General features: G+C 47.3%; 1 protein-coding gene and 1 non-coding gene across 2 annotated transcripts; both read right to left on the bottom strand.

Moving 5' to 3' along the window:
- TRNAK-CUU lies at nucleotides 414-486 on the bottom strand. Its single transcript has one exon. It is a non-coding gene; the product is annotated as a tRNA-Lys (tRNA).
- Nucleotides 850-3,440, bottom strand: LOC8056192 (U-box domain-containing protein 19). Its single transcript, XM_002460114.2, has one exon. The coding sequence runs from the start codon at nucleotides 3,376-3,378 to the stop codon at nucleotides 1,228-1,230; it is 2,151 nt and encodes a 716-aa protein (XP_002460159.2). The 5' UTR covers nucleotides 3,379-3,440; the 3' UTR covers nucleotides 850-1,227.

Below are 11,692 nucleotides of genomic sequence, written 5' to 3'. Positions count from 1 at the left end.
AAAATTTCAAAATTTTCTGTCACATCGAATCTTGCGGCACATGTATGAAGCATTAAATATAGATAAAAATAAAAACTAATTGTACAGTTTAACTGTAAATCGCGAGACAAATCTATTGATTTTAGTTAGTCTATCATTGGATAATATTTGCCACAAATAAACGAAAGTGATACAATACCGAAATCTAAAATCTTTTCGTGTCTAAACAAGACCTAAGTTAGGAATCCGTTATGTGATGATGATGATGCGTACAGGGGCCTGATTCCACTGCAGCTCTGCAGTGCATGAGTTGCCAGCTGAGTACAGTAAACAAAAGAGATGTTGACTCCACTGCACATCAAACGCTCATACATTTTTTTCAAAAAAAACATCATGCGCCCACCGTGGGGCATTTTTTCAAAAAAAACATCATGCGCCCACCGTGGGGCTCGAACCCACGACCACAAGGTTAAGAGCCTTGCGCTCTACCGACTGAGCTAGACGGGCTTTCTGACTGCGGTAAAATTGAAGGCCTACAAGTACGATTTACACACAGGAGCGCACAACGCCCCCTTTGCCGAGCATCTCTACAACTGAAAAAGCTTCCAATCACGTCGGGCACTTGGGATGTCAACACACACATCCATCAACAACATACTGTAAAATGTACTAGAACATCAGTGATCCATTCGTCTTAGAGCTATTCCAATCACATCGGCCACTAATGACATCAACGCAATCCATCTATAGCATACTGTAAAATGTAGTTGACCATCAGTAACCAAAATTTCAGGCGATTTTGGTTACTGTAAAATGTAGTTGACCATCAGTAACCAAAATCGCCAAAATTCACATCGGCCACTAATGACATCAACGCAATTCATCTGTGGGCTGTTATTTCTGTAACTGAAATCCCTCAGTTTTAACACAAAGCCAAAACATTTCACTGATATGTACACAAAACGTCCAAAAGAGTAATTCCATACTGTCACAGTTTCATCTACTAGTCCACTAATGCTATCAATCTCAAGCTCGCAAACAGACTAAAGTATCTATACTTTCGTGTGTGTATCTGTGTCTACAGCAGTCTTCAAAAAAGGAAGCAGCAAAATTCGTTCCCAGCTCTTCTAAAACACGAGCTGACAACACAAACAACAAATGGTCTCAAATCAAATGGCGGCACACTGTAAAGATCTACACCTACTATTTACTGTACTTACGGCAGGTTCCCGGTCCTGCGGCTCCCGGCTATAGCACGCGAACGACACGCTCGCCGGCCTCCGACGCCGCCGACGCTGACGCCGGCTGCCCATCCATCTCGTAATGGCGGTGGATCAGGTTGAGCAGCGCCCTGGCGCGCTTGCACGTCTGCGGGCTGCCGCCGTCGGCCACCATCGTGTACAGCGACGACATGAGCCCCGGCATCCTCCCCAGCAGGGCCACCACCTTGTCCCCGCCGTGCCGGCACAACGAGACGAGCAGGGCCACGCAGTGGTCCTTCCCCGACCGGGACGCCGACGTGGCGAGCGCCTCGACGACGCGGGCGACGAGGCCCGGCCGCGCCAGCACGGCCTGCGCGCCCGCCGGCTGCTCCGCGAGCCTCGCCAGCAGCGTCACGGCGTCGCTCGCGAGGTCGTCGTCCCGGTCCCGGTCGACGACGGAGACGGACAGGAGGAGGCCCCCGAGAGCCGCCACGGCGCCGGCCGCGACGGCCTTGCCGTGGTTGCTCGCGCACTGGAGGAGACCGTAGAGGCTGACCATGGCGTTCTTGCGCCCGCGGTGCGCGCCGTCGCGAATCAGCTGCACCAGCGTCGGGATGGCCTCCGGTATGCGCCCGATCTCCTCGGCGTGCTCGGCGTTTGACGACAGATAGAACAGGACGGCCGCCGCGTTCTGCCGCGCCTCCGCCCTGGCGCCCACGTTGATCACGTCCACCACCAGGCCCACGCCGCCGGCCTCGAACAGCGCCGCCCGGCCCCGCGGATGCTTCGACAGGTTCAGGAGGCACGCCACCGCATTGTCCTGCACGGACGCGTCCGTCGAGGACAGGAGGCACAGCAGCCACGGCACGGCGTTGGCCTCCACGAGGCACGCGCGGTAGAACACGCTGTGCTTGCTTAGCTTGCGGGCCTCGCACGTCGCCTTCCTGCGCTCCGCCGTCGAACCCGTCGAGATCTGGGCGACGGTGTAGGCGACGGCGAGACGGGCAGCGCCGGCGGCGGCCGGCCCGAATGCCACGGCAGTGTCGCCGAGCGCGCCGTGGCGGTGCCCCGAGATGCTTCGGTCCGGAAGCGAGACGCCGTTGCTGAGCAGCATCCGCTCGATGATCCCGCGGAGCGCGGCGTTCGGCACCACGTCGGCGGTGCGGAGCCGCTCGCCGGTGACCGGGCACGTGCAGCATCCAGCCTTGATCCACCGGGTGATGGACTCGCGGTCGTACGTCTGGCCAGTAGACACGGTCACCGGGTCCGTCATCAGGTCCAGAGTGATGGGGCACTGCAACGTCTCCGGTCTGAGCCAATCCGGGCACCTCGCCGGCGGCCGTGACGCCGCATCCACTTTTGGATTCGCGTCGATCTGATCGAACAGCACGACACGGCAGTACACCATGAATGCCATTAGGCTGTTGATGAGCACCGCGTCGCTGCTGCTGCTGCTGCTGCTGCTGTCGCCGCCTGCGCCGCCGTCCAATCGCGTGCGCAGCTCGTCCTCTAAGAAGGCAATCTCCTCGGAGCAGTCGGACCAGCTTCTAACCCCGATGTGCTCCAGCACCCGCCGTACGTCCTCGGCGTCGGGCGAGACGCCGCTCTTGAACTGCTCCAGTATCGACCGCACGCTCCTCGCCGCGCGCTCGTCGCCGGCGTCCGGACGCACCGCCGCGCGCCACGCATGCTCCGACATGAGCCGCGCGAGTTCCCCGGCCTCCACGGACGCATCCACTACCTCCTTCGGCAGCGCGTCCACGGCCGCGGCGACGGACCCGAGAATCACCCGGAGCTCAGACGCGGCCAGTCCGGCGTTCACGAGCACCCACAGCCGCGCGCCCCGTCGCGCGCAGTCGGAGAGGAGGAACCGCAGCTTCTGCATGGCCACGTGCAGCTCCGTGAGCCCCAGCACCGCCGATGACGGCAGAGCTGCCGTCTTCGTCGCCGTCACGTCTTGGATCTCCTCCAGAAACGCGAGCAGGAGGCCAGCAATCCGCACTGCCTGCCGTAATCCACGCCGGAGAACAGGGAAGGCGCCGGCGTCGGCGCCGAACCCTTGACTCGACAAGTCGGCCGCAAGCGCGAGAAGCGAGCTGAACACAGGCGCCGGCGCGATGCTCTCGCTTGGGTAGACTGCCATGAGGGATAGCAGGCGGCGGCGCTTCGGCTCGCCCGTTGGCGGAGGCGGCGGCATTGTATAACCGACTAATCGAGAATAAGGGGAGGGGGCACATAAAACGGTTAAGTGAAAAGAGAAGTTTGGCCGTAATTCGCAGCGAGAGCTGGTATTTATAGAGGAGGTGGAACACGTGTTGCGAGGCAGGAGGCATAGGGTTGGGATCATGCCACGTGGATGTGCTGACACGTGTTAGGCGATGGTCGGGTGGTTTCTACGTTGGCGGCGGAAGTTGGTGGCATACTGGATAAGAACGGAACAGCACCAACGCTCCTGCGTATACTCCTAGATAGATTTGGAGTAGCCAGTTTCAGTCTAGTTTCGTATTTTATGTGTACTCCCTCGAGGAATTTTGGAAAGTCAAAGTATTTTCACGTTTGACTAAAATTATAGAGAGAAATACTAAGATTTATAATGTAAAGTAAGTATACTATGAAAATATAATTAAAGAAGAATCTAATTATATTTAGTTGGTATCACAATAATTATTATTTTATCATATAAATTTGGTCAAACTTAAAAAGTTTGACACTCTAAGATTTTTAGAATGACTTATAATTTGAGATGGAGGGAGTAGATAGATTAGACTAGAGTACTCCTAGATTCGATGTTAAGAACTTCAACACATAGGAGTGCTTGGTTCATCGAGCTTCCAAATTTCATAGAGATTCACTGCCCTCTTGAACTTAAGGGCGCTATGTTTCAGCAATAAAAAATGTTTTTCTTTCATAATAAAGTAGTATTACTAGTAGTTTTTTTTCAGCAAGCCGAATAGTTGGTCTTTTTGTAATTTAGAAAAGGTTAGTATGACTCTTGCTAGCTTTAACATTGATTGCACCCTATAGTAATAGGGAGTCTTCATACTTTTTTTTTGCCACATTTAAACTCGAGAATGTTTGATAAAAATAGCAAGTGTTTAGTTGACAATTAAATTTAGGCAAGATTTTTATTCACATTTCATATACAAAGTAAAAAAGCGCGTGGCAAAATTCTTTTAAGCATGACAAAGTGTGACGCAAAAATTTCTAGTCTAGCTTGTCACACTACCTAAAGTTAGTTGATAAATTGTACTTCCTCTCCCTAAAGCAAGTCGTTTTGAGGTTGTCTTAAGTCATTTAAACTTTAACTACAAGTAAGTATTTTTAGAATGAGTTTAAAAATATAAAACTGATGTGAGTAGATTCATCTCAAAATGTAATTTCATAAAAAATATATATACTTTTATAGCAAAATTTTGTAAAATTTTTCAGATTCCCTACAAGCCTTGTTTAGTTCCCTAAAAATTTTGCAAAATTTTTCAGATTCCCCGTCACATCGAATATTTAGACAAATGCATAGAGTATTAAATATTGATGAAAATTAAAACTAATTGCACAGTTTGGTCGGAATTGACGAGACAAATCTTTTGAGCCTAGTTAGTCTATAATTGAACAATATTTGTCAAATACAAACGAAAGTGCTACTATTCCTATTTTGCAAATTTTTTTGGAAGTAAACGAGGTATATGAAAACTACTCTCTCTCTCCCCCCCCCAAAATAAACAAACATCTTGCTTCTCAGAGAGTCAAAACTCGTTTAAATTTGGGTAGTAATATAAATATCAATATTTGTATGTCCAAATAAGTTTATTATAAAGTATATTTCACAACCAATGTAATAAAGTTTATTACACATCATAAGTATTGGTATTTTTGTGTATAAATTTGATCAAATTTAGAAAGTTTTACTCCTTAGTAAACGAGATATGCACTTATTTCAGAATGGATGGCGTAAAAAAATAAATTTTTCGAGTCAAGTTGATGGTGAGTTAGCTCAAATCAATTATTCGCATAGTGCCGAATATAGGGCAAAGGAAGATATAGTCTAGGGAAAGAGAAAATGAGAGTGCGATATTTCGATAAGCAGATGAATTAAGCAAGGATGATATAGATCGACAGGGAGGCCATTGCCGAGCAGGCGCAGCTGCAAGGGCTTAACAAACGAAGAAAAAAATCACTGTATGTTTTGACTTTTGAACGTGCTCACATCTTTGTGTGAATGTGCGCACACGCGGCAGGCGACTCAAAGTTATACTCCCTCCATACCTAGAAAAGTTGACGTTTTGGACCCCTGTGTAGATTTTGCAAAGCTTGTCGTTTTGCACTGGCAGCTGCTGCCGCGGACGGAAATGCCCCTGCGCTCACGTCCTTTCAGTCTCTGCCAAGAGCACGTCTGTTCGACTAGCCGCTGCACGAGCATCCAAGAAGCTGCACGCGCTCGCGTCCGTTTGGCTGGCCTCTGCCAAGAGCGGCGTCACGAGCATCCAAGAAGCTGCACGCGCTCGCGTCCGTTTGGCTGGCCTCTGCCAAGAGCGGCGTCCGTTCAGCTGCCAGGTCTCCTTGCGAGCCACCCAGCTGCTAGCATGCAAAATAAAGCAAAATGAGTGGCTGCTGCCAGGGCTCGAACCCAAGATGCAACGCTCGAATTGCTAGGCACTAGCCAGCGGAGCCAATTCATTTTCTTATATAAAGAGCCTCAGCCACCTTATTTATTAGGGGTAGACATGGAAAACTAACCTCTAATTAATCACTCTTTGGTTAGCACAATTATGTCCTAAACGTCAAGAATTATGGGTATGGAGGGAGTATAGCAGTACTCATCAATTCAAGTTGCAAATCCTAATCAAATTAAGGAAGGCCCAGCTCAGCATCTTCCATGGTCGTGGATCTAGGGGTGGGATCGTCGACGACGGCGCGCGGAGAACGAGTGCGGGTGCGGCGGCTATCGCTGAAACATCCAGCTGCTTTTTACATTCAGCGTGTGCTTTTTTTTTTTTACACGCTTTACTTGCTTCACTGTCAATGCATGCATGCATGCATCCCTTGAAGCTTTATTTGTGGCAAGTAACCTTTTTCTCCCCGAGAGAGTCTAGTCCGGATGCAGTGCAACCCGATCGAAGTGCCTGCCGGTCCGTCCGGTGTGCGGAAACGCCATCGTCCCGTGTTGTTTCTTGGGTCGGTGGACGTGCTATCGCCTACACAAACGAATGACGCTTCCTTGTCAAGGGAAAACAAAAATCGAAACAAAATCAGCTCCTCCGAGGGCCGCCGTATCCCGCATGGTGGCACGGGTGGGTGATCCGATCCGATCCGGTCCGGACCGGACCGGACGGCAGCCACAGCCAGCGGACCCGCGCCCAAGCGAAGCGAAGTCTGGAGGCCGTGGCCCACCACGTACTACGGCACGCCCTCGGCCGGCACACGTGGCGGCGGACATGTCGCGCGAGACGAGGTCCGCTTCCCCCGGCCGACATCCCTCCCTGCCGCCCTCTCGCTGCACGTCGACGCGCAGCAAACACCGGCGCCGCCCGTCTGCCACGTCGGCTTTGTGCGACCCGTCTCCTGCACGTCGCCGCACAGCCCTTTTTGAGGCTCCTTTGGTTGGTTGCTTCCCTCCGCTTGGCTTGACGCGATGAGCGCACGCTGCTTGTTGGAGGAGTACCGTACGTAGCCGTGACAAAAAGGAGGAGACAAACGAAAGATCTGTGGCGCGGGCTGCGTACGTGTCCACCGGCGCTGGTCCACGCGGCGCGCGGGGATTCGCGGCCCCCACCCGGAGGACGGCCAGAGGCACGTCCGTCCAGGAGGAGGCAATCAACGGAGACGCGCGGCCCCACACGGCAGGATGATTGGAGTACTCGCCTCGTTCGTCAAGCCGGCCCGGGGCGGATCTCGGACGCGGTCAAAGTGAGCGGGGGAGGCGTCCCTGTCAGACGTGGCGAAGGGGACAGGATTTGGCGTCGCCCCGCAACGTTTCGTAGGCGCAGCACAACACAACCGTAATCTTTTCCTGCACTCTCCGCGCACGTTCCGGAATTTCTTTTTGTGACGCACATCCTCTGTCATCAGTCTATCTCTATTGGATGGACATTTTATGTGTGTGTGTGTGTGTTTATTCTTTTTACACATATAAGCTAAGGTAAGTCGACGTCCAGTCAAAATATATATCATACAGGACTAAAACAAGATTGCACATTTTTAATAAAATAGGGGCCAACTCCACACGTTAAATCTAACAACAAACTTCTGAGATCTATATATATAGTACTCACTGTGTGTATATAGGATCAGCACTCCTACTACGCTCTAGTAGAAGCACTCACTGCTGTTTCTACTAATTTGTTTACGCGGGAAGTTTAATTAAGCGCCCGAGCATGGACTCATGGTGAGAGAGCTTTGGCGTGGCACGCGCTCGGGTGTTGGCGAGACGCGCACGTCGATCGGGCGGGTGCACGCGCACGCGCACGCGCAGCACGGCGGCTGCTTGTGCATGCCGCGCGCGCGTGCACTGGATCCAACGGGTTCGGAGCTGGCTGCTGCCTGCCTGTCTTTGAGCAGGCGGGCAGGTCGGTACGCATGCACCCGTCGCTCTCGAGTCAAGTCTAGCCGCCCGACGCCCACCGTCTCGTTGCGATTTGCGGATCGATCGCCTACTACCTGCATATATATGCCGTTGCAATGCAAACGGCTGCTACAACTAGAAACCTTTTCCGACGGTGCACTGTAGTGGAGATAATTTTCAAGTAAAAAAACACGACGGTCTTGTCCCGGGCGTTGGGTACGTGTGCGTTGAGGCCTTGTTTATTAGTCACAAAAATTTTTAACATTAAATCTTGCGGCACATACATGAAGCATTAAATATAGACGAAAACAAAAACTAATTACACTATTTGTCTATAAATAGCGAGACGGATCTTTTGATCCTAGTTAGCTTATAATTGAATAATATTTACCACAAACAAACAAAAGTGCTACGCTAGCGAAATCTAAAAGAAAATTCGCGAACTCAACGAGGCCTGAATTTCGGTGCATAACGAAATGGAACAGCGGCTGCTGGGCTGGCGTCGGTCGGTCGGTCGCTCATTTTTTTTTTTCCAAACGGCCAAACGGGCATGGTGGGGGGTGAGTTGTTCCCATTCACAGGTGGATTGCTGCACACTACTTGGAAGATCCGATCCTACACTTTGTGACCAAGTCTCTCTTTTTAGTCGACGTACGGTGCCGCCATTAATTGATTTGCAACACCGCCGCTTTCAACTTTCTCTTTCGTTACCAAGTTTGGAAGATTTTTTTTTTCTTTACTAAGGACTCAAATATATTAAGTTAGAGAAAACAGAGTACAAAGATTTAGAATATACTCCTTATATTCTAAATTATAAGATATTTCAGAAATTTTGGAGAGTCAAAACATCTTAAGTTCGATTAAAATTATAGAGAGAATTACAAAAATTTATGACATTAAATAGATATACTATAAAAATATAATTAATGAAGAATCTAATGATACTTAGTTGGTATTATCAATTTTATTATTTTATCGTATAATTTTGGTCAAACTTGAAATATTTTGACGACTATTCAAGATTCTTGGAATGTCTTATGATTTGAGATGGAGGGAGTATATCCAATCCCAAAGAGCATATATTTATATCTTGGAATGTAGGACTAAATAGCTAACATATATATAATTTATTACCTATACAAAGGTGGACAAGAGCAAGAGAATATAGAGCAATTAATCGGTAAATCACACTTCTGCAGCACAAGCCAACACATATGTACGTAGTAATGTTTTGTGAGGGAGTTTGGTGTAGAGAGAAATGGACACGATGACGACCTCAAGGATCCCATTGTTACATTCTGATAGTACAACTGGCATTCCTCTAGATTATTTGAGGATCAGAGGACTTGGGAGGAAAATATCAACCAATGTTTGATCAATGGCTCAGCTGCTTTGTTAGAGAGAAATGGACACGATGACGACCTCAAGGATCCCATTGTTACACTCTGATGGTACAACTGGCATTCCTCTAGATTATTTGAGGATCAGAGGACTTGGGAGGAAAATATCAACCAATGTTTGATCAATGGCTCAGCTGCTTTGTATAATTTTTATAATTTTCTTTGTTTCTTAAGCCATCTTGGTGGAGCTCTGTAACTTCTCCTTTACAAATTTCAATAAAATTTCAGTAGGGGCATCCTCCTGTTTCATTAAAAAAAACTAAGCTCCACTAAACTCAATGCACGCAACTGGCTCCATGTATCAAGTTCCTAGTTAATAAGGCAGAGGACTGGCTAAGGGCACTCACAATGCAGACTCTATCATAGAGTCTAAAGTTATTTATTACCTCAAACAATGTGGACTTGGAGTCTAAATAAGACTTGGAGTCTTATTTTTTCTACCTCTTTCTTCAATAAATATGCTGCCACATCAGCAAAATACCATAAATAATATGTAATTAAGTGTCTTGGACTCTGTGATAGAGTCTTGCATTGTGAGTGCCCTAATAGAGAAACAGAAGCACGCACCAAACCCCATGTTCAATTTATGAAAAAGAAAACATTGCAGCCCAACCCAACCCAAAAGATCATTTGAGTAGGAGACCATAGATCATTAGCACTAAATGCACAACATATATAGTAGAAGAATAGTTGGAGCAGCCCGTTCCAATTGTGTGCATCGATATAGTACAAGTAGGTTTTCGTCCTGGCGTCCTGGTAGCAGCCATTGCACACCCACTTCGTATGTCCGCCTCATGTTCATTGTCGATCAATGCAGAGTAGTGTCTCTAATTCTCTATACATACATAGTATATATATATCCACACATGTGGGATGGACATGCGGCATAGTGAGCTACCACTGCGTGTGTGTGGCTAGGAAAAGAGGAGCGGCAGCGGCTAGTATATATGGAAAGGTTCTACTGTATCTACTTCCTCTGTCTTTGCTTCAACTTGGGTCTTGTTTATTTCCACCCAAAATCCAAAAACTTTTCAAGATTCTTTGTCACATTGAATCTTTAGACACATGCATGAAGTATTAAATATAAACAAAAATAAAAACTAATTACACAGTTTGATCGAAATTTACGAGACGAATCTTTTGAGCCTAGTGAGTCCATATGATTGGACAATAATTACCACAAACAAACAAAACTGCTACAATATTATAAAAAATTTCGAGAAGGAACTAAACAAGGCCCTAGAAATCTTGTAGTATATAGCCACGTCTCCTGGCTCATATATATAATAATTATCTTGGAGTGGCTGGCTACCTTACTTAGGCTTGGTTTAGTTCTAATTTTTTTTAAAAAAAAATCATCACATTGAATCTTTAGATTCTTATTTATAAACATCAACGGTGGCTATGTAAGCATGCGTGTGCAAAACTGCGCATGCAAGCAACAAGGCGTGTACCGTCGTCCTTCGCGCGTCATCTTTAATTACTCTTACGTACGTGTTCCAAATACTTTGCTTGCTGTTCGTTGCTGAGGCTTTGTTTAGATGACTTTAGAATTCTAAAAGTTTACAAGATTCGCTGGCACATTAAATCTTTAGACGAATACATAAGACATTAAATATAAATTAAAAATAATTAGTTATACAATTTGATTGTAATTTGCGAGATAATTTTTTAAAGTCTAGTTAGTTTATGGTTAGACAATAATTATCAAATACAAACAAAAGTGCTATAGTGTTCAAATTTTAAATTTTTTTACATCTAAACAAGGCCTGAGTAGGCCTGTGCTGCCATGATTGCTACTATAAACAAACATAATACTCGTTGCTTTCTAGTGGCATACATACAGCTAGTATACTACCCGGCCGGCCGGATTGGGTGATTTGATCCATGGCGCCACAAGATGCCGGCCGCACGGCGCCGTACGTCGTCGTGTCCCGGGCGAAAGCTCGTTGTCAGTCGCTCTATTCTACAGACATGACGACGCGCGCAAACGATGACTAGTCATGGCGACGACCGCCAGGGGCGCTAGTCGAGAGTCGAGACGGAACGGTGATGGAACTGGTGGTGTCCCTCTTGCTGATCCTTGGGCAAGACGCGTGACTATAATCAATCACGCATCATGCGATCAACAACATTTCCAAAATTTTAAAATTTTTCGTTACATCAAATCTTTAAACGTATATATAAAATATTAAATATAAATAAAAAAATAACTGACTAACGAGACGAATCTTTTAACACTAGTTATTCTATGGTTGAATAATAATTACAAATTTAAACGAAAATATTATAGTAGCTAAACCTAAAAGTTTTGACAAACTAAACATGACCACGAAGCAAGAATTGGACACATCTCCCATCCGTATCTGTTGATGGATAATGAAACTACTGAGACACATAGCGCGTTGGAGAAACGCAATAGTAGTAACGTAGTACAGCTAGCGGCGGTACACAGGATATTGGAGGTTGACATCAGCGGAGCGCCATGATCGACCACCACTACTGCCGCAAGGAATCGATTTACACCACACACGTATATATAGTTACGTACG

The sequence above is a fragment of the Sorghum bicolor genome, chromosome 2 (assembly GCF_000003195.3).
Source record: "Sorghum bicolor cultivar BTx623 chromosome 2, Sorghum_bicolor_NCBIv3, whole genome shotgun sequence".
In the NCBI taxonomy this organism is placed as follows: domain Eukaryota; kingdom Viridiplantae; phylum Streptophyta; class Magnoliopsida; order Poales; family Poaceae; genus Sorghum; species Sorghum bicolor.
Note: the sequence above shows the minus strand (reverse complement) of the source record. Positions and strands in the feature narration are given on the sequence as shown.

Bases quoted from the DNA above. Each gene is read 5' to 3' on its own strand.
- LOC8056192 (XM_002460114.2), bottom strand. From the start codon at position 3,378: ATGCCGCCGCCTCCGCCAACGGGCGAGCCGAAGCGCCGCCGCCTGCTA.